Genomic DNA, 26,132 nt, shown 5'->3' with positions numbered 1-26,132 from the left:
GAACTAGTAAAATGTTTGACTGGATCGGAAATGTATATACGTGTATATAAATGTGTACCTATACACATGCTTATATGTGTGACATTTAATCAAATAACAAATGAGAGTTTTGCTTCAATTAACTTTGGTTCTGTGATTAGTTTATTTAGCACTAGCATCAAGAGAAACCAAGAATCATACAATTTTAATTGTAGGAATTTTTACTCTTCTCTTTTTTTAAAAAAAGAAAAAGATATCTCAGATTTAGTGAGCACTGCTGTGGTCCAGGTATTGTTTCAAGCGCTGGTCACGTATTACGTCACTTGTCGGGTGGGTTCCATCTGCATTTCGAGCGCAGTGCAGCTGAGGCACGGATCAGTGAAGTAGCTCGCCTAAAAGTATAGCTGTGAGCAGCAGGAGGTCGCTTCAGATCCAGGTAGTCTAACCCCAGAATGTGGTTCTGGGCCGTGGAGTTTAATCCCTGTATCCTCCCTAGTTTGACGAATTCACCTTTCTAGACTCGTTTAGAATCAGTGCTAACAAACGCGTTTAGAGAGGCCGTTTCTGTCATATGCAGAGATTGTTGCAGTCTTTGTTAAAGGTGGTTGTTGGTTGCTGTTTTGTCGACTGTGACTCACGGCGACCCAATGTGTCAGAGTAGAAGTGTTCCACAGGGTTTTCAAGGCTGTGACTTTTCAGAAGCAAATCACCAGGCTTTTCTTCCCAGGTGCCTCTGGGTGGATTCTAACCACCAGCTTTTTGGCTCACATCCGAGGGCTTTGACCACTGTGCCACCAGGGCTCCTGCTACCCAGGGACCAGTTGTTAAAGATTATGAGGGACCTAATACCTGCGGCTGTTACTACTTCGTTGAAAAGGGAGTCCCTTTTTCCCCTCCTTTAGTGTTTTTTTTCCCCTCCTTTTGTGGTTTTCAGTGCAGCTGTCACAGCCACAGTGTGTGTCTTGCAGGATGAGGAGGTTTTTGTTACTGTACGCCACACAGCAAGGACAGGCAAAAGCCATAGCGGAAGAAATCTGTGAGCAGGCGGCCGCACGCGGGTTCTCGGCAGACCTTCACTGCATCAGTGAGTCCCACAAGGTAGGAGCTGCTACCCTTGGGGAGTCTCTGTCTCATGCTCTGAAAACAAGGTGACCTGTGCAACGTGCGACAGTGAGAGCACCACAGCGCTTTTCTTAAAATAGCCCAGAACTTATCAGCTATATTGTCAGGTTTCTGCTAGCTTTTTATTACATAAAAATGTACGTTGGAATTAGGTGAAACATTCTAAAAAACCAAAGCAAGGAATATTGCTTGGTTTACTATGAATTGAAGTAGCGTATGTGTGTGTTATCTCACGGGGAGACTCTGAGAGCAAGTGAGGTGTGTGTGAAAGCACTGCAGCGCCAGGGCTGTGTGTGTGCATGTCCCTCGTATGTTCTCCCAAAAGGAACAGCTCGTTAGAGTTCCACCAAGTGAAAGTCTGCCTACCTTCTTGCCCTGGTTATGTGGTACTGCTGTAACAGAAACACCACAGGTGGGTGGCTTAACAAAGACAAGTTTATTCTCTCAGTCTCGGAGGTTACATGTCCAAATTCCGGGAGAAGCTTTCTCTCTGTGTCAACTCTGGAGGAGGGTCCTCATCATCAGTCTTCCCCTGGACTTCTCCGTGTAGGAAACTCAGGTCCAGAGGATGCGCTGTGCTCCCAGCACTGCTTTGGTGGTGGTATGAGGTCCCCGTCTCTCTGTTCACTTCTCCCTTTTATATCGCAAAAGAGATTGGCTTGCGACACAATCTAGTCTTGTAGATCTGATCAATATAAGTGTTGCTGATCATCTCGTTAACGTCATATTGATAGGATTTACAACACATGGGAAATCACATCAGATGGCAAAATGCTGGGCAGTCACACAATACTGGGAATCATGGCCTTGCCAAGTTGATGCACATATTTTGGGGGATACAATTCAATTCATGACACTTCTTTTTTGAAATAGAACTTAAAGTAGAAGTGTAAGGGTCTGAGGAGACTCAGCTTCTTAAGGTTAGGGACTAGTCGTACTCTAGTTCAGGTTTTGCAAAAGTTTCTACCTGAGGGTACCCAGGCTCTAACAGTTCTGTATTCTCCTTCTAGTTATCCAGATTGACACCTCCAGATTTACTGTTCCAGACAATTCAGGCTGTAACAGATACGATGTGCTAACCACTGAGTTGTGAGAAACTATCCTGCCAGCACCACTCACTCAGTTGTGGGGCTTATATTAGCTTTACCCAAAGAATTTGGTCTTAGTCCTAGGTTCCTGAGAGATGACTCTAAGCCTTTGTCTTTGAAGAGAGGAGCCCTAGTGGGGTGCAGTGGTTAAGAGCTACTGTGGCTAACCAAAAGGTCAGCAGTTTGAATCCACCAGCCGCTCCTTGGAAACCCTGTAGGGTAGTTCTCCTCTGTCCTATAGAGTTGCTGTGAGTTGGAATTGACCCTGCCTCAGCGGGTTTGGTTTTTGAGTTTTGTTGTCTAAGAGGCCTCCAGGCCACACTCGAGGGTTTGTGCTGGTGAGGTGGGGCTGGCCTGACCAGAGAGACCAGCAAGTGACCTGGTATTAGCTGACCTCAGGAAAGGTGGGAGGATCCAGTAACCATGACTACCTAATGGGTCCCCAGTAAAGGCTCTGGACACGAAGCTCCTGGGCTTCCTGGTCTGTGGAAGACATTGGTGCTCGTGGTGCTCACGGGATGGTAGTATGTCCCTTTTTGGGACATAGAAGCTGTACAGTGAGAACCTTCCCAGACCTCACCGTACGTGTCTGTTTGTACTTTGTTTTCATACAGTGAGTTCTGTGAGTTGTTCCAGCAAATTATCGAACCCATTGGAGTAGTGTGAGTCAGCAAATCAGAAGTGAGGGAGGCTAGGAACCCCTCAGCTTATGGCTGGTATCCTGAGGCAGCAGAGGGAACCCTCAGGTTTGTAGCCAGTGGGTCAGAAGTGAAGGAGTCCAGGGGCGGGACTTGAGCTTGTAGTCAGCAAACTGAAGGGGTAGAGAGAAAAACCTAAATCTGTAGCCAATAAGTCAGATGCAAGGGACGCCCTGGAGAACTCAGATTTACGGATGGTGTCTGAAGTCTTGGACTTCCTCGGCAGTCTAGAGGACTGTGTCCTTTAACTTGTGAGCTGTGACCCAGCTCCAGGTGCTTAGGGTCCAAGGCAGCTGGTGTCTGAACAGAAGGGACAGAAAAGCGGAGGTTTTGATTAGGTTGATGATTATTGACTCCTCAGTTTGAATCAGAAAAAGCAGATTTGATTCTTACCTCCGCACGCTTCCACAGTCTTCTCTCTCCTGTCCCAGAGTTAGTTCAGAAGGCTAGACTGTCCACAGCACAGGTGAATTGTAAACCCAGCTCAAGGAAGGAGACCCAGGGAAGTTTCCTTAGGCGCATTGCGTGGATGACTCCAGGTGAACTCAGTTACACAAAAGGGGATGGCCCGAGGACGGCACAGTGACCCATAGGCAGGCTGTATCATTACCCCGCAGTAACTTTAATTTACACTGTGGGAGCCAGATGATGGGACATAACCCGAATCCGTCAATCCCAAGCAAACAAATCCATTGGCATCGTAAAAGTGGCCCAGACTTAGCCCCTGAGGCTGACCTCACCAGCTAGCTGAGCACCATTAGAAAGTGACATGTGTGATGGGTTTCTAAGGCATGTTGGTCATGCGCTTGGCCCTCCTCAGCCACTGGTCTCTCTACTTGTTCATGATCTCTGTCTCAGCAGATAGGTCTCTGCTTTCTAGCCCACGGTAATCCTATTTACTTACACAAATTCTGTGTAGACCCTAATACCCAACTTCTGTAGTGTCCTGTAAGCATGTTGCCTGGTAAAAGGGGGCTGAAATCCCTGTCTGTTGTATCAGCATGAAAAATCAGATGAATTCCATGGAGCCATGTTGAGTGATGCTCCAGAGCAGCAGAGCTTGTGGGGTCATAAATAGAAGCAGTGAACCCGTCTGTTTGAAATATGTGAATTTAGGAGAGAGTTAGAATGGAGAAGCTTGGTTTATAAGACTTGGCAGCACCAGTGGTCTCATTTACAGTTGACACTTAGCTCTCTGGAACCCTCAGGGAGTTAGGGAGCCGTCGTCCAGAGCCAGGTTCCCAATGGTGAGGATTACCGTGTCTCGTTTCCCAGCCCGAAGCCCTGTGCCGCACGCAGGACAGGCGACCAGCCTTGCTGGGTTTTTGTATTTTGCTGAAGATTCCAGAGGTGTTTTGTTTTCAGTGCTCTGTTCTTTGCCGGAATATCCTATTGGTTGTTCCATTCTTGTCTGGCCATTTTAATCCTGATCACCTGGTTACCTGTGCTTTTTTAGTTTTATTCATTTGATTGTTGTTGAGAGTGTACACAGTAAAACATACACCAGTTAACTGTTTCTGCACGTGCGATTTAGTGACCATTCTCACCGTCCTTTTCCGAGTTGTTCCTACCCCGTTAACATAAACTCACTGCCCCTTAAGGTTCCTATCGCGCCTCCCCAGTCGCTATTGTCAGTTTGATTCCAGATAAACCAAACCCAAACCCAGTGCCGTGGAGTCGATCCCGAGTCACAGCGACCCCACAGGACAGAGTGGGACGGCCCCACAGAGTTTCCAAGGAGCACCTGGCGGATTCGAACCGCTGACCCTTTGGTTAGCAGCTGTAGCACTGAACTCTACTGTGCACCAGGGTTTCCTGATTCCAGATAGGTAGTACTTAAATGACCATAATTCTCAAGGAAGGCTTTTTTTTCTTTTTAACTAGTTAAGCTAAGTTATTGTTTGGTTTTAAAAAGACTTCAGGGGATGTCTTTGGTTTAAGGTTTAAAGATTATCTCAAGGCAGTAATTTGAGGCATTCGTTCAGCCTACATGGCTCTAGGAAGTCTGGATTCCGTGGGAATTTAAAATTCTATCCTGCACCCTCCCCCTTTTGATCAAGATTCTTCCACAGTTTGTGTCTTTTTTAAAAAAACCTCTTTGCTGCCTTTTTTCCTTTGTGATGGGAAGATATTCCCGCTGAAGCAGCCGTTTTCCTCACGACAGCTCGCCGTAATGCATAGTCACTGGCTCTTTGCCGGGCTCTGTGGTGTTGGGGGCTTCTTCAGTGACTGTTTCTCCCCTTCTGAAGACTGGGCTGGTTTTATGGCTGGGGCAGTAGGTTTGTCTGGTTATCTCTGGTGTCCAAACTGCCCCACAGGTCCAAGCGTATCAAAAGCTGGGTTTTGCCACTTTGATAGCACCAGAAGTGGCCTTACACGTTAGCATCCAGGGTAATAGTTGACTGAAGATACAGCTCCAAATAGTTGGTTTATCAGTCCCTTCTCTGTCTGATTTTCCTAGAAATGGAGGGCTGGACTAAATGGAAGCCTGTGGTGGGGCCCAGCTCTGCTTCTCAGGTGGCCTACAAGGAGGGAGGGAAATGTTAAACTCCCTGACCTCCTGGTGGGCGTCAGTAAAGCAGGTGCACGTGGCCCACTGAGTCATGTTCCAGTCTGGGCACCTCAGTTCATCAGGGGATGCATGACCCACCCCCTTGCCTGGTCACTGGCTGTCACTCTGGTGTGCATCTCTGGTAACCGGGTAAGAAGGGAAACGAAGGAGTTACAAGACAGAGGAGCTGATGCCGATTGCTTTCCTGACGTGTTAAATCAAAACATACCTACAGCAGTCAGCGCCTGAGACGACGTCCGCGTCTTTGTGCGTGGTTGTCAGTTGCTGTCCCGTCTGCTCCGACTCCTCGACCTGCGTAACAGAGGGAGGCGTTGCGCAGTCCTGCTGCATCTTCACCATCACTGATGTGCTTGAGTCCGTTGTCGTGGCTCTCGTGTCAGTCCATCCCCTTGAAGGTTTCCCTCGTTTTTGCTGATCCTCCCCTTTATCGTGTGTTTGTAGTATAATCTAAAAACCGAAACAGCTCCGCTCGTTGTCGTCGTGTCTACCACGGGTACTGGAGACCCACCCGACACGGCCCGCAAGTTTGTCAAGGAAATACAGGACAAGACGTTGCCAGCTGATTTCTTGGCTCACCTGCGGTACGGATTGCTGGGTAAGGAACCTGCGTTCTTTCTTACCGTGCTCTCTTATTGGCTGCAGCGGGGGCCTGGGGGCTTTTTCAACACCACGAAATGAACTTGTACGGGTTTTCTCATTTTATTTTTTTAAACAGAAGTATTTAAAACATTACTAAGTATATACGTAAGTAAACAGGTACTGTCTGGTATGAACGCCTGCCCCTTCTTCTCCCCACAGGAGGATCTCTGTGGGGCCCCCTTAGTTGCATCCATAACCAGGGAAGTATGTCAGGCTCAGTCATGAAACACGAAAACATGCTCAACACATGAGTGGCCATGCCCTGCTCCCCCACATACCTGCTGACGCAGAGTCCCCGAGGGAGGAAGGCTGTGTGGTTGTTCTCTGTAAAAAGCTCCTGGGGACACTGATCCTTCCCTTGTCTCTGTGAAAGGCTCCCAGGGACACTGATCCTCCCCTCATCTCTGTAAAAGGCTCCCAGGGACACTGATCAAAGTATCATTCCTCCCAAGAGAGTGGGAGTTTTTAAGTAAAGCCCATCACTGCGAAACACCAGCTGTAATTCTGGTGTTCAGGTAGGGCACAGGCCTCTCTAAAAATTCCCAGCTGGCTGTAACGGGCAGCCCGGGTTAGAACCACTGGCCTCAGCTCTGTGTAGTTTAAAATATGAAGACAAAGGCTCCAAAGGACCGCCACAGCGAGACTGGCGCCAGGGAGGGAATTCAGGGTCCATGTTCCTCACTTGTGACCTATAGTGTTCATTTTAGAGGATTTTTTTTTTCCCCTGGGGGGGTCTCTAGCAAAGATGGGTTTCGCTGTAATAAATGGTTGATGGGACATTTGAGATTCAAGACCCTGGCCTAGATCTGTCATGTCTAACGTGGTCAAGAGAGTATAGCTTTTTTCTTACTCAAGCTTTTATGAAAATGCTGACTAAAATAGAGTGTAAAATTTTATGTGTGTGTTAAGGTCAGACACTACTAAAAATGTAATGTTGAAATAATAGAAGTTAATAGTGGTTATATTTACATAGAATTATGGAAGTCTGGTGTTTATATTCTTTTATTTTCCATTTGCTGTATTTTCAGCAGTTAATACATGCTACTTTGAGAATTCTTCAAAAAAATTATTAAACAGAAAAGATTGTAGCCTGTCCAACTGTTTTGGTCAATTTAAGGCCTATATAGAAACCCTATGAGTTGGAATCGACTCGATGGCACTGGGTTTGGTTTGTTTTGTTTTTTATGGAAACGCTGGTGGTGTAGCGGTTAAGTGCTATGGCTGCTAACCAAAAGGCTGGCAGTTTGAATCCACCGGCTCCTTGGAAACTCTACCGGGCCATTTTACTCTGGCCTGTAGGGTTGCCATGAGTCAGAATTGACTCGATGTGGCAGGTTTTTGGTTTCATAAGGCCTGTATATGGATCCACCAATCTTTCACCGTGCCCTTGTTGGGAAAGAATGTGGAGATAACAACTGAAAAATTAAGCTTTTAATTTTAAAATACAAACCAAGTATGAAAATAAGTCCATTTTCTTACCAGGAGACACAGAAGGTATTCATAACTTACCCGACATAGAAGCATTTACAGCGAGTGCCTGTTTGTACTCCAGACATAGTCCACATGAGGATCCGCAGTCTCTCTCTGCGAAGGCCAGATAGTAAATACTGAAGGCTCTGCAGGCCGTGTCGTCTCCATCACAGCTACCCAGCTCTGCTGTTGGAGCTCAGAAGCAGCCAGAACAACACATGAACAAATGGGTGTGGCTGTGCGCCAATAAAACTTTATTTACAAAAATGGTCAGTGGGGGGATTTGGCCCACAGACTGGCGTTTGCCAACCCCTGCTCTGGAGATGTTATGTTTTTTAAACCCACCTAATCCTTTTTTTAAGACTTCTGTTCATACATAGATTCATGGAAACAAAAGCGTGAAATGTGTTTCTTTTGATAGTGGTCAGAATGTTTTGTTTCCATATGTTATTACTTTTACACTGTTGAGCAAGATAATTGTATACTTAGTATTAACCAGGAAAAGAATTAATAAAATATGAAGCTACATATTATTTCTTCCTCTTATCGATAAGAATGAAACCCACTGCTGATGAGTCTATTCTGACCCGTAGTGACCCTGTAGGACAGAGTTGAACTGCCCCATAGGGTTTCCAAGGAGCAGCTAGTGGATTCAAGCTGCTGCCCTTTTGGTTAGCAGCCAAGCTCTTAACCACTGTGTCACCAGGGCTCCGTGGATAAGAGCATAGAACATTATTGTTTTAAATATTTTATTTGCATCTTTATATCTTTAAAGGTTAATATGCACTAATAACTGATTGGGGTTCTTCAGGTCTGGGTGACTCAGAATACACCTACTTCTGTAATGGGGGAAAAATAATTGATAGACGACTTCAAGAACTCGGCGCCCGGCATTTCTATGACACTGGACATGCGGATGACTGTGTAGGGTAAGAGCAGTCTACCCTTCTGTCCTGCTTTTCCAGTAGTACCTTGTCTATATGCGGCATCAGCGAGTGCGGAAACATGGGGGGCTTCAGCTTAGCACTGAAACTTTCATCTTGAAAGGCATATTTGTGTTTTAGCTTTAGGACTCAAGGTTAGCCGCACTTACCTATTTTGCTGATTTTCTTTTTTTGAGCGTGTTTCATCCTCAGTATCTGTTAATGGGAGGGATTAGAAAGGTGCCCCTGTATTTTAGAGCATGGGTTTCAGTGTGGCATTTTCTTTAGGAAATGTACTTAAATCACTCAGGAAATTGAACGGTGTGTGCCCGTGCTTCTCTGTGCACACGTGTCTTCTTGTGGGGGGTGTCCCATTCCACGACTGCTGACAGTACACACGAGTTGCCACGTGCTGACCAGGGCGCTTTTCCTGGCTCAGTCTCCTTCCATCTGAGTTTCTATTTGCCACTTCACCAACCGGAAATGCAATTTCTCTTTTCATTATTTTTGTTTTTACAGCTCAGCATTTTCCCCTGTGTGCTACCTTTTAAATCCTCTTAGCGTGTCAGTTCAGTTATCTTAGAGGCCTGGTCCCATAACCTGTTTTGTCATCTAGCCTTAGTAACTGTCTCAGCCACTTGGTTTTTTTCTACTGGGTGCGTGTGTTAAATGCATGTGCACGTAGTAGCACTGTTTTTATGAATCATGACAAATTCAGCTGCGGTCTTAACTTTTCTCCGTATTAACCCTTTACACTTACTGTGTCTGAGACCCCTCTAATCCTCCCTGTAAACTCACACTCAGGGTCCCCCTCCTCAGCCGTTTTCTGTAGCCGTGGTGGTGTGGACATTCCCACACCCACTGCAGATTCTTGCACCTTTCCTTGTGTGCGGTCTTTTAGTTTTGTCCCTTCACATGGCTTTTCTTTTGGGAGCCCATTGACATTACATGTTTATGGTCTTGTAGCAGCTGTGTTTAATTGCTAACTCCTCATAACCCGTTAGGCCTATCACTCGCTCAGTCGTGCTTCGCTTCTCCCCGTAGGCTTTCAGTTTCCCTGTCCGTGTATTGGACAAGTGTTACAGTTCTTAGACGTTTACTTGAGCAGCTGACACATCTTAACATTTCTACCTAATGACTTAAAATTTTTCCTTTTCTAAAATTAAGATATCTTTAAGAGGGCATCCTTGCTTAATGTATCACCACATTGTAGGGTTAAGAATGCAGACTCTGGAATCCCATTGTCTGGGTTCAGACCCTCGATCCTACTTGCATTGACGGTGACACCTTGGCCAAACTATGTGAACTTTCTGTGTCTGTGAGTGGGTCATGCTAGTGTGCACTGTGTAAGGTTCAGGGAAGGGTTCACAGATGAGCACAGGCCTCCTCTTAGCACATGGCTCTCATACAGCAAGCCCTCAGTGGATGGCGGCTGTCCTTAGGGTTACGGATACCACCCCCTGAGCGGTGAGATGGTATTTCAAATAGCTGTTGTAATTGAATCCATAACTTTATAAACCTACCTTCCCAAAGGCTCCTCAAAGACAGATGTGATGTATAACCAAATCTGGAGCTGTGTACTGCGTGACACCTAGTGAGTGCAGTGAGATTGTAGCGTGGGTCATGCTAAGGTAGAGGCCAGTGTTGGCTGGGTGACAAATACGGTGCCCTTGACTGATGTGATTGTTGTTGGCGATATTTAGAAGCAACTTGAATTTTGGTTAAGTTTTGTCAGCCACATCAGGATTTTCCATGGCCGTTTAAAAGTATAACTTCTTAAAAACAAAGTTTTTAAAATCTTAAAGGTCATAACTATTTTAGAAAACTAAGACAAGCTGATATTTTTCTTAACCTATTACTAAAACCTCTTTATTTGTTTTCTGATCTTTATGTGTGTATGTGTTTTTTACAGTGACAATACTGGTAAGCACATAACAATGTTGTTTCTTTTTTTTCTTTACCTAATTGTTCCCGAGTGTTTTTTGTTTTGAGTTGTCTTTATATTGAGTATTAACAGCTGAGCAGCACTCTGTCGAATGGGCAGACCTGCTGTTAGCCATTACTGTACACCGGAGCTGGAGAACTCAGGTCTTTGCTTCTTGTTGTCTCTTCCATTGACCAATCCAGTTTGGAACTTGTGGTTGAGCCGTGGATTGATGGACTCTGGGCCGCCCTGACGAAGCACTTCATGTCGAGGAGAGGGAAAGAAGACATGGCTGGAGCTCCCGCAACGGCAGCCCACACCTCCTTGAGGACAGACCCCGTAAAGCCGGAAGTTTTACACGTTGAATCACAAATCGAACTTCTGCGATTAGGTGATTCAGAAGGGAGGGGTTCTCAGGCTTCGGAACAAGACACAGCAAACAGCGATCAGACAGGTGCCCTGGTTGAAGACTTTGAGCCCTCCCTCACCTGCTCAGGACCCCCACTCTCACAGGCCTCCCTCAGTATCCCCGCTCTACCCCCCGGGTATTTGCAGGTGCGTCTGCAGGAGCCACTTGCCCAGGTAAGCGGTTGTGTTCTGTTTTTGTTACTACATTGGAAACCCTGGTGGCATAGTCATAAAGAACTGCAGCTGCTAACCAGAACGTCAGCAGTTCAAATCCACCAGGGACTCCTTGGAAACCCTGTGGGGGCAGTTCTGCTCTGTCCCGTAGGGCGTGGATATTTATTTGTTCTGTGTTTGTTGGTACATTACAGTAGAGTCAGCACAGGGCAGCATGCGGCCAGGTGTTTTTTGTAAATAGTCGTATTGAACATAGCCGTGTTTATGTGTTTACCGTTTTCAATGTCTGCTTTCGCGCTGACTATGGCGCAATTCAGTAGTCGTGACAGAGACTGTGTGGCGTCCACAACCTAAGGTGTTTGCAGTCTGGAACCTTACACAAAACGTTTGGCCACGCTGCATTGCAAAAGTACTTGTATCTTTACACTGTTTCTATCTTTAAAGTAAATGGCTGAGAATTAGCTCAGTTTCTGCAATATTTTGAAGAACTGTCCCCTTGGTTCCTCATTTTAGATGTGAGTGGTGCAAGGCAGAGTGACCTGTCGGCGCATTGTCTCCGTAGCTGAACTGAAAGGGCTTATTAACAGTAAAACCTCTTTCCTGCATGGATTTCTGGTGTCCTGGGATGCCCTGTTTGGGGGATTATTCTTTTTGTAGGTAATATTTTAGAGACCTGCTTTGTTTTTATTGTCTTTTTTTCCCCATCAAAAATGAAAAAAAAAAAAAAAAAACCCTTTAAAATGCTCTGTAAATTTTTTGAGCATCAAGTTGAATAACAGCTAGTTTTATCCCTACTACCTCCAGGATATAGCCACCCTGAAATTCCCTTTAACACAGTTGGAATACATTTCCACTGCAGCCGGTCTTTTAATGCATGGCCCAGACCTTGTTCTTTAGAGTGGCGGGCTGGAGGGCCACGCTGGCCCCCTGGCCTAAACCACGCCCTTGATGCATCACTGTTGGTTTCTTTCTTTCTTTTTTTTTAATGAACAACGACCCAAGGGCATTTGAGAACACATTTGAGCACGGCATCCATCTGATGTATTAGAGCTATTTCAGAAGCATCTGGTAGTGGTAGTAATTTTCTAGCATCTTGTTTTTTTGTGTGTCTTTCTAAAGCAGGTAAACAAGTACATTTTTATGGCAGCAACTACAGGCTTTTGTTTTTGTCCTTAAACTTCATTAGTTTGTGAATTGTGTGACTAAGTGAGGTAATTACAGTAGCAAATACTACTGGAGTTTTAATCAGGGTGGGAGCAGACAGAGCTGACTTTGGTAAACCTACACCGGACTCCACGGGCGGGGGCGGGAGCCTGCAGACGCACCTGACGGTAGCCCCCCTGCAGGTGGCCCAGATCAGCGTGAGGGCAGACAGGGCAGAGCGTCCTGGAGAGCCTGACAAGCCGCTTCTGTTGGGGGTGGTCTGTGAGGAACTTGCTTTGACACTAAGTGTCACTTAATTGACTTGAGCTGTTAGTAATGTGGTTAAAGGGTTTTTTAAGTGTGAACTATTTTAGGCAGATTTATTTTATATACAAGATACACATAGAGGCTAAAGAGCTGGAAAAAGATCCGTTCTTCCCATTTTACAGACACACAGACTAAGCAGGAAGTTAGAAATGGAAGTGAAAATTCAGCGTTTTCCACACTGCGAGAGTGGGGCTGGACGGCAGGCCTGCTTCCCGTGCCAGCTCCCTGCAGACTCTGAGGCTGGTTCCCCTGGGTCCGAGTCCAAGGCGCTGCTGAGTCAGCGTCCCGAGAGCTGGTTCCCCTGGGTCCGAGTCCAAGGCGCTGCTGAGTCAGCGTCCCGAGAGCTGGCCCCTGTCCCTACTTCTAGCTCCTGGCGAGTCGTCTGAGTCTTGTCCCTACAGTCTGTCCCTGTTGAGATCGTCGTAGGTGTATCTAAAGAGGAGCCTCAGCTGGCCAGAGAGCCTCCGTGCCACGAAAGGTGCGAGCTACGGGGCGTGGTCACGTGGGTCACTGGGCCACCTGCTCACTCAGCCTGGTAGGGCTTAATGCCAGAGGAACCAGAGGAACCAGTTTCTTGTAACAGGGGGCTGCTGGGTTTGCCCGGCCTTGTGACTCGGTGGGCCTGACAGAACCCAGCTCACGGTGGGCCGCTCTGGCCATGCCATCTGCTCGTGGGCCACGCTCAGGCGCTCCGTCTCCTCTGGGGCCCCTTGGTACATCAGGCTTGGTTTTTCAGGAGTGTCGTTCTCTGTGGCGTGGCCTTGCTCCGGAGCGGCAGGGTCTGCGGTATGATTGTCCACAGGGCGCCTCATCCCCACCACTGTCCCTGTAATGCTGCAGTGTCCTGGATCGTGTGGCACAAGCACCAGGCCCTCTAGAGAGCCGTCCCTTGGACCCGCTGCAGAGCCTTTCCTGTGCTCAGTCCCACTCCAAGCCGGCAGCTTCCCTGTCACCTGGCGTTTGGGTCAGAGCGGTAGTTCTCCCTGTGGAATGTGTGCCACCAGATCCTAAAGAAGCCAACCAGCGCTGGGTTTCTTTCTAGGGGAATGAGGTGCGAGATGCAATAATGCGTGCTTTACCTGGAGGGGGCGTCCTGGTGGTGTCTGGCTTTTTGTAGCTTACCCTCACTAATGCGCCCATCTCTCTGAGCCCCCTAGTTCCTTATGCTGCTGTGGCTGCCGGGCATTTCTGCCTAACTCCGTGCTGGCTCGTACTCTTCCCTGCCATCTGTGGCTGACCCGCTTCTGCCTCACTCCATGCTGCCTCGTATTCTTTCCTGCCATCTGGGCTGCCCCGCATTTCTACCTCACTCCGTGCTGGCTCGTACTCTTTCCTGCCATCTGTGGCTGCCCCGCATTTCTGCCTCACTCCGTGCTGGCTTGTACTCTTTCCTGCCATCTGTGGCTGCCCCCTTTCTGCCTCACTTCGTGCTGGCTCGTACTCTTTCCTGCCATCTGTGGCTACCCCGTTTCTGCCTCACTCCATGCTGGCTCTCGTTCTTTCTGTGCTTCTGGTGGCCAGGCTGTCAGCACATTCACCGCTGCTGGCGAGGGGCACTTGCTGGGTGTTAAACCCTGTGTCCCTGGAGAGTGCCCCCAATTCAAAAGCTCCTTTATCTGCATGTACACCCCTCCTGCCTCCTGGGTCCAGCACCACAGCGCTCCTTCTGTGGGCTCTCCTGGCTCCTTCTGGTGCAATCTCGGACCGCCCACCCCACGCCTGCGCCTCTGCAGCCGGGCGTGCTGTCTTACCCTTAGTTGTTGACCCAGTAGCCAGGAGTTGGGGTGGGCACGGGGTGGGGGACGTGCCTTGCAGGGCAGAGGTCTCGCCATTGTCTAGTCTTCATAGCGGAGGGCCACTTCTGCGGGCTTAGTGTGCCCAGGGAGCCTCAGGATTCAAGACGTCCAGCCCAGTGCCCTCTCGAAGTGGTCAGGACCCCGCTCTTTCCAGTCAGGGCGGGTGTAGGATCCCCCACCCACCCTCCGGCTGCGGGAGGTGAGAACGCCTTGCTGGCTTTCACGCCTCGTTTCTAGTTGTGGGTTAATCATTCTCAGTGCTTGCATTGTTTTCTAAAGTGTCCCTGGAGTTTAGCAGTAGCCACCCGGTTCCGCTGGCCTTGCAGGTACTGGGGCCCCGTGTTTCTCCAGCGTCACACAGCTAGTGCCCTCCCTTCCCCGGGTACAGCCCCCTGCTTTCTGGGGCCTGGGCCCTGTCCCCATGGATCTGCTCAGCCAGGCAGCGGTCAGGTCTAGATCCCACCTCAGTGCCTTCCTTCTCCCACACTGACACCTACTGTCTAGGCTGGGTTCCTGGGGTCACAGGGAGCTTTTCTATGGTGTCCTCCTGGGGTCCTCTGCTGAGCTGCAATGCAGTGTCTCAGCAGAGGACTCTGATGCCCTTGAGGTCTCTATCCTGGGACAGCCCTTCCTTCAGACCCAGCCCCTCAGACTCAGCCCCTCAGACTCACCCTGAGCAGGGTCAAGGGCCTGGGCCTTCATAGTCATTGATCAGTCACTGACTGGCTGCCTGTGAGAGCACTGAGTGATCGCAGGGGTGACCGACAGCAGGACCTTCTTCCAGCTGCACCCCAGGAGCCCTTGCTCAGAGCAGGTAGGCTGGCGCCTCTCGGTGCCCATGGCGTTCAGACCCTCCTAGCTTCCGCATCTGCCAGGGTATCCCAGTTATCCAGGGTTAATTCACTGGCACTTTCTAAATGTTGTGTTCTATTCGTAAAGTTTGCAACAATGAGTTAGGAAAGGGTGGGGTGCTAGTACTGGGACTTGCATCTCTGCAGCTACCCAAGGTCTGTGCCGTCATGTTCAGGAGCCACAGGCACAGGCTGCCATTTAAGCTTAAACTGGTGGAAACTGAGTAGCTAAGAGCTCAGCTTCTCAGCCACACTAGCTATATCGCAAGGCTCAGTAGCCACGTGAGGCTAGTGGCCCCTGTATTAGACAGCGCAGAGGTGGGGCATTTCTCTGCTGGGCAGCACTGTCGGGCACCACAGGAGTCCCCAGGACCACCTGCACAGGCGCACTTCAACCTCTAAACACCTGTCATTTCTTCTAGGGTCGCCTTCCTGAAAGGTTAGCATGCATGCTGTTTCCTTCTACCTGTTTTACTAGGAGGATGACTAGACCGTCACCTGAAAACACTCATGCCTGATAATCTCAGTATGCATTTCAGACGTTCCAACGTCTGATAGACAAGGAGTCAGGAATATAGAAGAGCTTCTCTTCCGGAAGAGAGCCATGTGGCTTTTAAAAATAATGTCTGCAGTCAGAAAGGAAGCTGAAATGACCAGAAAGCTTTGCCAGATCCTGTAGATACACTAAGTAAAAGAACGGTGTGAGAGAAAATTGCAATTAATTATGCTTTATCTCATTCTTTTAAGGAGGAAAGCCAAGCATGTGTGACTTCAGGGGATTCGGTCTTTCAAGTTCCGATTTCAAAGGCAGTTCAACTTACTATGAATGATGCCGTAAAAACCACTCTGCTGTTGGAATTGGACATTTCGGTGAGTTACAGCATTTATCTCCTGGCACAGTTAGATCCCCAAGGTCGTGCAGAGGGCTTGTGCAGTGCAGTTACATACTGAGGAGAGGGCCCTGACGGCCCCTGGCCTGCTGCTCAGAGCCAGCCTTACACCCCACCCTGTTACACGCTCAGGAGAGGGCTCCTATGGCCCCTGGCTGCTGGCTGTGGACCAGCCTTACACCCCACCCGGTTACACGCTCAAGAGAGGGCTCTGATGGCCCCTGACTGCTGGCTGTGGACCAGCCTTACACCCCACCCTGTTACACGCTCAAGAGAGGGCTCTGATGGCCCCTGACTGCTGGCTGTGGACCAGCCTTACACCCCACCCTGTTACACGCTCAAGAGAGGGCTCTGATGGCCCCTGACTGCTGGCTGTGGACCAGCCTTACACCCCACCCTGTTACACACTCAAGAGAGGGCTCTGATGGCCCCTGACTGCTGGCTGTGGACCAGCCTTACACCCCACCCTGTTACACGCTCAAGAGAGGGCTCTGATGGCCCCTGACTGCTGGCTGTGGACCAGCCTTACACCCCACCCTGTTACACGCTCAGGAGAGGGCTCTGACGGCCCCTGACTGCTGTCTGTGGACCAGCCTTACACCCCACCCTGTTACACACTCAGGAGAGGGCTCCTAAGGCCCCTGGCTGCTGGCTCTGGACCAGCCTTACACCCCCCGCCCCCTGTTAAACACTAAAGAGAGGGCTCTGACGGCTCCTGACTACTGGCTGTTGATCAGTCTTACACCCCACACCCCACCCTGTTACACACTCAGGAGAGGGCTCTGACGACCCCTGGCTGCTGGCTCTGGACCAGCCTTACAACCCACCCTTTTACACGCTCAGTAGAGAGCTCTGACGCACCCTGACTGCTGGCTGTGGACCAGCCTTACACCCCACCCTGTTACACGCTCAGGAGAGGTCTGTGACAAACCCTGGCTGCTGTCAGTGGACCAGCCTTACACCCCACCCTGTTACACGCTCAGGAGAGGGCTCCTAAGGCCCCTGGCTGCTGGCTGTGGACCAGCCTTACACCCCACCCTGTTGAACACTCAAGAGAGGGCTCTGACGGCCCCTGACTGCTATCTGTGGACCCGCCTTACACCCCACCCTGTTACACACTCAGGAGAGGGCTCCTAAGGCCCCTGGCTGCTGGCTGTGGACCAGCCTTACACCCCACGCTGTTAAACACTCAGGAGAGGGCTCTGACGGCCCCTGACTGCTGTCTGTGGACCAGCCTTACACCCCACCCTGTTACACACTCAGGAGAGGGCTCCTAAGGCCCCTGGCTGCTGGCTGTGGACCAGCCTTACACCCCACCCTGTTACACGCTCAGGAGAGGGCTCCTAAGGCCTCTGGCTGCTGGCTGTGGACCAGCCTTACACCCCACGCTGTTAAACACTCAGGAGAGGGCTCCTAAGGCCCCTGGCTGCTGGCTGTGGACCAGCCTTACACCCCACCCTGTTACACGCTCAGGAGAGGGCTCTGACGGCCCCCGACTGCTGTCTGTGGACCAGCCTTACACCCCACCCTGTTACACGCTCAGGAGAGGGCTCTGACAACCCCTGGCTGCTGGCTGTGGACCAGCCTTACACCCCACCCAGTTAAACACTCAGGAGAGGGCTCTGACGGCCCCCGACTGCTGTCTGTGGACCAGCCTTACACCCCACCCTGTTACACACTCAGGAGAGGGCTCTGACGGCCCCTGGCTGCTGGCTGTGGACCAGCCTTACACCCCACCCTGTTACACACTCAGGAGAGGGCTCCTAAGGCCCCTGACTGCTGGCTGTGGACCAGCCTTACACCCCAGCCTGTTACACGCTCAGGAGAGGGCTCCTAAGGCCCCTGGCTGCTGGCTGTGGACCAGCCTTACACCCCACCCTGTTACACACTCAGGAGAGGGCTCTGACAACCCCTGGCTGCTGGCTGTGGACCAGCCTTACACCCCACCCTGTTACACGCTCAGGAGAGGGCTCTGACGGCCCCCGACTGCTGTCTGTGGACCAGCCTTACACCCCACCCTGTTACACGCTCAGGAGAGGGCTCTGACAACCCCTGGCTGCTGGCTGTGGACCAGCCTTACACCCCACCCTGTTACACACTCAGGAGAGGGCTCTGACAACCCCTGGCTGCTGTCTGTGGACCAGCCTTACACCCCACCCTGTTACACACTCAGGAGAGGGCTCTGACGGCCCCTGGCTGCTGTCTGTGGACCAGCCTTACACCCCACCCTGTTACACACTCCGGAGAGGGCTCCTAAGGCCCCTGACTGCTGGCTGTGGACCAGCCTTACACCCCACCCTGTTACACACTCAGGAGAGGGATCCTATGGCCCCTGACTGCTGGCTGTGGACCAGCCTTACACCCCACCCTGTTACACGCTCAGGAGAGGGCTCTGACGGCCCCCGACTGCTGGCTGTGGACCAGCCTTACATGCCCCCCGTTACACACTCAGGAGAGGGATCCTATGGCCCCTGACTGCTGGCTGTGGACCAGCCTTACACCCCCCCTCACACTCCCCTCACTGTACCTCAGCGGGCTGACAGTGACCCTGGAGGCAGTCTGCTAGAGGACAGAGTTGCTGCTTCCGTCGCGGAGCCTCGAAAGGAAAATGGAGTCAGCGGGATTTTACACATAAGAGACCAGGGACCGCTATGTAAAGGTTAGTTTTTCAGAGTGTTGGCTCTCCACGTCCTGTGAGAGCCTGGCAGAAAGTACAGACTTTCTCCTGGAAAATGAGGGCATGTGAAGTTCTCCTGCAGTGTCAGGGGGTGCTGCCCTCCTGCGCTGAACTCACCCCCTCCCCCACCAGAATCCACTGACCTCAGATTAAAACACTGAGTGATAACCCTAAGCCTCGGGCCTGGGAGCATCTTCAGAGTTGCCTTTTGGGGAGGCCCTGGGAGGCTGAGTGGGTTGGCTTTCAGAAAGTCATCACAACAGGGTGGGTAAGTGATCTTCCTTCTTGTTGTTGTCAGGTGCCGTCGAATTGGTTCTGACTCATAGCACACAGAATGAAACACTGTGCCATCCTCACAATCTTTATTATGCTTGAGACCGTTGTTGCAGCCACTGTGTCAGCCCATCTCGTTGAGGGTCTTCCTCTTTATCTCAGACCCTCTACTTCACCAAGCATGATGTCCTCCAGAGACTATCCCTCCTGATAACATGTCCAAAGTATGTTAGTCATGATCTCACCATCCTTGCTTCTGAGGAGCGTTCTGGTTGTACTTCTTCCGAGACAGATTTGTTCATTCTTTTGGCAGTCCGTGGTGTGTTCAATATTCTTCGCAAATGCCGCAATTCAAAGGTATCAATTCTTCGATCCTGCTTATTCATTGTCCAGCTTTCGCTTGCATGTGACGCGATTGAAAACACCATGGCTTGTATCGGTGGCACCTTAGTCCTCAAGGTGACATCTTTGCTCTTCAACACTTTGAAGAGGTCTTTTGCAACAGATTTGCCCAATGCAATGCGTCTTTCTACTTCTTGACTGCCGTTTCCATGCGTGTTGATTGTCGATCCAAGTAAAATGAAATCTTTGACATCAGCCTTTTCTGCATTTATCATGATGTTGCTTATGGGTCCAGTTGTGAGGATTTTTGTTTTCTTTGTGTTGAGGTTCAATCCATACTGAAGGCTGTGGTCTTTGATCTTCATTAGTAAATGCTTCAAGCCCTCTCCACTGTCAGCAGGCAAGGTTGTGTCGTCTGCATAACGCAGGTTCTTAATGAGTCTTCCTCCAATCCTGATGCCCCGTTCTTCTTCATAAGGTCCAGCTTCTCGGATTATTTGCTTAGCATACAGATTGGATAGGTATGGTGAAAGGATACAACCCTGACGCACACCTTTCCTGACTTCAAACCACTCGGCATCCCCTTGTTCAGTCTGAACACCTGCCTCTGGATCTGTGCACTGGTTCCTCATGAGCACAATTAAGTGTTCTGGAATTCCTGTTCTTCACAATGTTATCCATAGTTTGTTATGATCCACACAGTCGAATGCCTTTGCATAGCCAATAAAACAGGTGACCATCCTTCTGGTATTTTCTGCTTTCAGCCAGGATCCATCTGACATCAGCAATGTGATCTTCCTACTAGTAGAAAAAGAACTATGACTGGTGTCAAAACTGGATGGTTTTACTTACGTACTATCGAGCAGTTCCAAGTTTCTTTCAACACTTTAATAATCTGTACTGTCAAATCTTTATACTACATAAGCCACACTGTTTTATTTTTTGTTCTGATGGTGTACATTTTTTGTCACAGAGAGGCAGGGCTGGCCCATTGCTGAGTCTCCTGGCAGTGAGGAGTGTGAGTCTTTGTCAAGGTCACAGGTCCTTTCCAGGACCCCGGTTGCGTCCATGGCCAGAACTGCCCGAGGCCTGGAGCCAGTGGACACCATCGGTAGACTTGACAGAAGGCTCAGCTTCAGCCATGTCTGCTTGTGACCAGCCAGATCGTATGATGTTTTATGCTCATTAAGGAAAAAGAACGTGTCTTCTCCCTTCCTCCTCCACCCCCTCGCCCCGCCCCCCCCCCAAAAAAAAAAACGAAAGGAGTAAAGTAAGGAGAAGGAAATTGAAAACCAAAACAGATGACCTTAGGTATTTTTGGTCACAATTTATGTGTCTGTGTGTGTTTGTAGGGAGACAGTTAAATGGATCAACAGAAAACACCACTTCCTGAGGCCCCTTGCTTTGTGGAAAATGCCGAACGTCTTAATGGTCATTCTGTAAACACTCAATTTTAGAAAGTGAACTATTGATTACTGCAATACTGGATGCCTCCTATTGAAAGTAGGCTCCTTTGTTAGTTGAGCGTATTTATTGGTTTGATTTTTACAGTTAGAGTTATTTCTAAGTTTGTATATTAAAATGGTCATACAGTGACACGTGGTTTTATGTTTGTGTTTGTTTTTTTACCTCGCAAGTTAAGCTTTGTGCCCACTGTCTCCCTTGCGGTTCTCCCCTAGAAAACAGCCTTCTCCTGTCGGCCTGGAGATGCCTTCCACGTGGTCTGTCCTAACAGCGACATGGAGGTCCAGAGTCTGCTCCAGAGGCTGCAGCTTATGGACCGGAGAGAGCACCACGTCCTCCTGGAGATGAAGGCGGACACGCGGAAGAAAGGTGCAGCCCACAGCCCGAGGGCATCGGTTCACTCCCTAGTCCCCCTCAGGCCTGTGGATCGGCGCTCATGGGCGAGATGCCCCCTCTCGGGGGTCCCATCAGGCACCCCTCGTGCCGTGTAGGCTGGGGCGAAGGCGCTCGCTAATGTTTCCGTATGTTAACTTCTGTGTTAAAAACAGTAACCAAACCCATTGTCACTGAGCTGATTCCCACTCAGATCGACCCTATAAGACAGAGTAGAGTTGCCCCATGGGGTTTTCAAGGAGCAGCTGGTGGATTCGAACTGCTGACCTTTTGGCTAGCAGCAGCCGTAGCTCTTAACCACTGCGCCACCAGGGCTCTATGGAAAATTAACTTCTGCGTTAATTGCACTGAATAAGATGATAGTGGCTTCTCTACTTACTGGATATTATTGAACATTCGAAGTTAATGTGTCTCCGTGTAGCCTTTAGTAAGCAATAGCCTAAAACCATTTTTTAAAAATTGTTTTCTGTTATGTTTAATTCTTACAGCACATTTATTATTTCCTGTTGAATGTATATTTGATTTTCTTGTAACTAAGTTTTTTTTTTTAAGATCTAAAGACAATTATTTTCTTGAATTTTAAACTTAAGTTCTCTCATTCTTTTGAAGATTAACGTGTCGTAAAATCTGATGGCACTTTGCCATCTTTTGGCATGTCGTTCCGTGGTTTGAGGTAGTTCTTTCTTTTCTGTGGCATGTCTGGATTCAGTGGCGTGGCTAATATAATGATGCTTTTGAATTTGTAATTTATCATTTTGTAAGGCGGGTTTTCTGCTGCATTCACTTTAGAGAAATGTTTTGGCTGAATAAACTGCCACAAATCATACTGGGCTCTGATAGTACAGTACTGTATGGTATTAGAGTTACTTGTAAGGAATGCAAAATCTGTTTTTCTTCTTTTTCTCATGCTGTGAACCTTTTTCCTGTCTTTACCTGGAAAGGAGCAGCATTGCCTCAGCACATCCCTGAGAGGAGTTCCCTCCAGTCCATCCTTACCTGGTGCCTGGAAATACGAGCAGTCCCGAAAAAGGTATCTCTTCAGGTGGCTGTTGGAAAACTGGCGAAGTTCTGTGTGGGATTCATTCATTAGGCCTCGTAACTGCCCTTCGGACCTCAAAATATGTTTCCACAGCATGTTTTCAAAAGTAGTCCCAGTGTGTATGCTATCTTTTTAATTGTCATGGGCAGATATTTTTATTTTGTGCTTCCATTGAGACATTTATACTTTTTATTGAAATGAGGTTTCTGTAAGTGGGACTTTTTCTTAACCTTTTTTTTTACTAGACGTTGACTCGATACAACACACTAAACGGTGACGAAGATAACCCCAGGTGACTTGGGTGCACCAGCTACAAACCCCCAGTTTATTAGTTTGTTTTCATCTGATTGATGACAGGAAGCTTGCAAGAGCTTGAAGGCTTTTGGCAGGTCTCTGGATGTTACTATGAATTAGGGGAAAGAACTGTCCCCTAGATGTCAGCATTGCTCAGGGGACTGTGTTAAATAGTGCTTGTAGTGACTTTGCACCAGGTCCCTCAAGTGGATTTGGATGGGTGAAACTCCAGGCTGCTCTTTGCCAGGTTTGTATCCTCAGTGGGCGTAGACAGCGCTCTCATCAGGCGGCCCTGTCCCCAGTGAGGTTTTCATTCTCTGTTTTATGAGTCTGCTGTTTATCAGATTTGTTTGACATAATGTGGTTAAGCAAACTACTTAGGAAGCACAGCCTGAAATATAATTTGAGTAAATTTAGAATTCACTATGATGAGCACTTCTTGATTAAATTTGTTAAATTCATAACTTTAGTTCAACTCTACCATTTAAAAAAATTTTGTAAATATATTTCTATTTCCTGACTGTAAAATTAATATGCTGTTTGGAAAAAAAAAATTCCGGGTACAGAAATATGTAACTCAGAAAGTGGAAATCCTTTATGGTGAAACCCTCAGGACTTAATACTTAGATTTTGTTTTGCTAAGAAGAAAAACGGGTCCTATACTATGTGTGCTATCGTGTGAGTTGCCTTTTTTTTTTCCTTAAAAAAGCCATCAAGAGCTCTGTATATCCTTACATGGAAAGATAGTGGAGATAATTATTAATGGATAAGCCCCAGCACCCCAGTGCCGTTGAGTCGATTCCGACTCATCTCCAAAAAAATAACATGTAGTACCCGTTAATACTCAGTATCCATTAATACTCTACTGCTATGATGAGTATTAATGGATACGACATGTTATTGTTTTGGAGCCCTGGTGGTACAGTGGTTCAGAGTTATGGCTGTTAACCAGAAGGTCGGCGGTTCGAATCCACCAGCCACTCCTTGGAAACCCTGTGGGCAGCTACTGCTCTGTCCTTAGGGTCGCTGTGAGTCAGGATCAACGCAGCAGGAATGGGCTTGGTTTGGTTTGTGTGCTGCTTTATAAACTGGGGTGTTTCCAGGATTTCACTGAAAAACGCCAGGTGAACATTCTCAAACTATGTTCATCTTTGCACATTTGTTGGAAGTTTTTTATATCATAAATTCTTTGAAATAAAATCGTTATTTAACAAATACTTATAATTTAAATTTTGGTAAATACTTGTCAGCTTGCTTTCCCAAAAAGGGCATTGTTTCCTTATTTAGCGGTATAAAGTTTCTAGTTCAAAAAGTGAAAAATATTTTAAAGGATTTGTAGTTGGCATTAGAGTCCCTCGGTGGTGCAGATGGTCAGCATGCTTGGCTGTTAACTGAACGTCTGGAGGTTCGAGTCCACCCAGAAGTGCCTTGGAAGAAATGCCTGATGATGTGCTTCGGAAAAATCGCCGTTGAAATCCCTACGGAGCACAGTTCTACTCTGCGTACATGGGGCCACCGCGGGTCGAAGTCTACTTGACGGCAACTGGTGTTTTAATAATTGGCAGTGTTGGCGGTAGAATTTGTGATGCTAAGTGTTGTTGGTAAGCTCTTTATCATCTCTAAAGGTCTGTGCAGAAATTTGGGGCACTCATTTATCCATTCAACAGCATTTTACTGGCTTCTTGTTTTTTGCTCAGCGCTGTGTCCCGCACACATTTAATCTGTTAGTCTCTGGCTCTTTTAGGCAGTGAGTCTTACACAAGGCTATTAGAAGTCTAGTCCTCTCCTAACCTGTTGCCGTCCAGTCGGTTCCGGCTCACAACAACCCTGTAGGAAAGAGTAGAACTACCTTATAGGGTTTCCGAGCAGTGGCTCGTAGATTGGAACTACTGACCTTTTGGTTAGCTGCCGAGCTCTTAAGCACTGCACCACCAGGGGTCCATTTCCCTGCTAAACCAAAACCCAAACCCATGGCCATCAAGTCAATTCCAACTCATAGCAACCGTCTAGCATGGAGTAGAACTACCCCATAGGGTTTCCAAGGAGCAGCTGGTAGATGTGAACTGTGAACCTTCTGGTTAGCAGCCGAGCTCTTTAACCAGTGCCCTACCAGGGTTTCTGTGAGGCCCAGAACAGCAGTCTTGTCTGCCCTGTCGTGGCACGCTGTGCTTGAGTTGCAGCATAAAAATTAGCCGTGCCTATTAGCGTTTAAAATAAAACTTGATGCAAATAACTAGCTGAAGTATTTTGTTTATAAAGAGCCTTTGAATAATAAGAGCTACATGTGTCATGCAATGAATAAACTTATAATTGTGTTGAAACCAGAAACTCTGATGGGCAAGTTTGGGTTTTTGCCCAGGAGTATGGACTTGATCCATGCTTGGAGACTTGGGATTCAGGGGTTTGTTGTTTTGTTAGTGTTCTCCTCCTCTGCCACAGTGGGTCTGCAGTGCCTAAGGCTCCACCAGCTGGAGGGTCCATGATGTTCCCGCCCCGACTGCTTCCTCAGCCTCTGACCAACGTGCTTAGTCACGGCAGCCTCATTGAATTACACATGGTCCCAAGCACTGTGCTTTTGCCTGCCCCCATGCCTTCGTGTGAACTGTGCCACCTGTTTACACATTCTGGCTGCCTTCATTTCACGTGGCCAGCGTTGAACTCAGGCTTGCTTTCTGGGAAGTCCCTAACGTGCTGGTGTGCCACTGTGGTAGCCATCAGCCCTGCACACTAACTGCTATTGATGTTTCTGCTTCTCTCGGCAACCTGGGAACCCCCGGGGGCAGGTCTGAGTGTCATCTGTCCCTAGCGCCTCACCTGCCTGGTGTCTGCGTATAAACAGCACTTGACGGTTGTCAGATGAATGTGGAAGTCCATGTTGTAATCAACAGCTAAGGCAAGAAAAGTGTTGTGTCTGGAGACTTAAATGACTTTCTGATCACACTCTGATACAGCTGCTGTGTAGTTCGAGTTCACATTTGTGACCTGTTAGATTGCGTCCAGACATAGAAAAAGAGACCACAGATGGCAGGCAGATGTGAAAGCAGATAGCAGTTATGTTTTCCGGATAACACCCCTGGTGGCTTTCATCTCTTTTTGGATAATTTAGCACGTCCCCAGACAGGTACTGGCCAAATATTCCACAGGCCCAGCTCAGCGCACATGGGGTCTAACTCTGCCCCCCTCTTGGCCACAGGCCTTCCTGCGCGCCCTCGTGGACTGTACCAGTGACGGCGCCCAGAAGCGGAGGCTGCAGGAGCTGTGCAGTAAGCAGGGAGCTGCCGACTACAACCGTTTTGTGAGAGATGCTCGCGTCAGCCTGGTGGACCTGCTGCACGCCTTCCCAACGTGCCGGCCTCCGCTGAGTCTGCTGCTAGGTGAGGGGCTCCAGGCCAGCACCTCAGTGTCCCAGCACCGGTGTGGCGGGCAGGTGGGCTGTCTGGGTTGAAGAGCAGTAGTGGCTCTTTCTGTGCAGCTGCAGTGGGGACGTGTCCAAAGGAGGGGAAAATCAGTCAGGGGGGCCTCCTGTCTGTCTGCTCGGTGCTCCAGGAGGTCAGAAAGGATCCTACTTCAGTCCTGAGTCCTTGTTTTCTTCTGTCAATGTCACTACCAGTTTCTGTCCAAAGGCCAGTCTGAGTTCTCTTTCGTT

The 26,132-nt window shown here is 48.7% G+C and overlaps 1 protein-coding gene across 12 annotated transcripts in view; it reads left to right on the top strand.

The window, feature by feature from the left end:
• Window positions 1–26,132, top strand: part of MTRR (5-methyltetrahydrofolate-homocysteine methyltransferase reductase) — a 49,831-nt gene that overhangs the window by 2,983 nt on the left and 20,716 nt on the right. For 11 of the 12 annotated variants that reach the window (XM_049860709.1, XM_049860700.1, XM_049860691.1 and 8 more), the window contains 8 exons: window positions 948–1,077; window positions 5,901–6,054; window positions 8,380–8,497; window positions 10,619–10,997; window positions 15,862–15,984; window positions 20,976–21,129; window positions 22,095–22,183; window positions 25,680–25,860. In XM_049860709.1, coding sequence (XP_049716666.1) covers window positions 949–1,077; window positions 5,901–6,054; window positions 8,380–8,497; window positions 10,619–10,997; window positions 15,862–15,984; window positions 20,976–21,129; window positions 22,095–22,183; window positions 25,680–25,860 — 1,327 coding nt within the window. In that variant the 5' untranslated portion in view covers window position 948. Of the gene's footprint in view, window positions 1–913; window positions 1,078–5,900; window positions 6,055–8,379; window positions 8,498–10,618; window positions 10,998–15,861; window positions 15,985–20,975; window positions 21,130–22,094; window positions 22,184–25,679; window positions 25,861–26,132 lie in introns of all 12 variants that reach the window. The other variant, XM_049860683.1, reaches the window with a different exon arrangement.

Source organism: Elephas maximus, chromosome 2, assembly GCF_024166365.1.
Source record: "Elephas maximus indicus isolate mEleMax1 chromosome 2, mEleMax1 primary haplotype, whole genome shotgun sequence".
In the NCBI taxonomy this organism is placed as follows: domain Eukaryota; kingdom Metazoa; phylum Chordata; class Mammalia; order Proboscidea; family Elephantidae; genus Elephas; species Elephas maximus.
The sequence above is the reverse complement of the archived record's forward strand: the minus strand, read 5'-3'. Positions and strand labels throughout refer to the sequence as shown.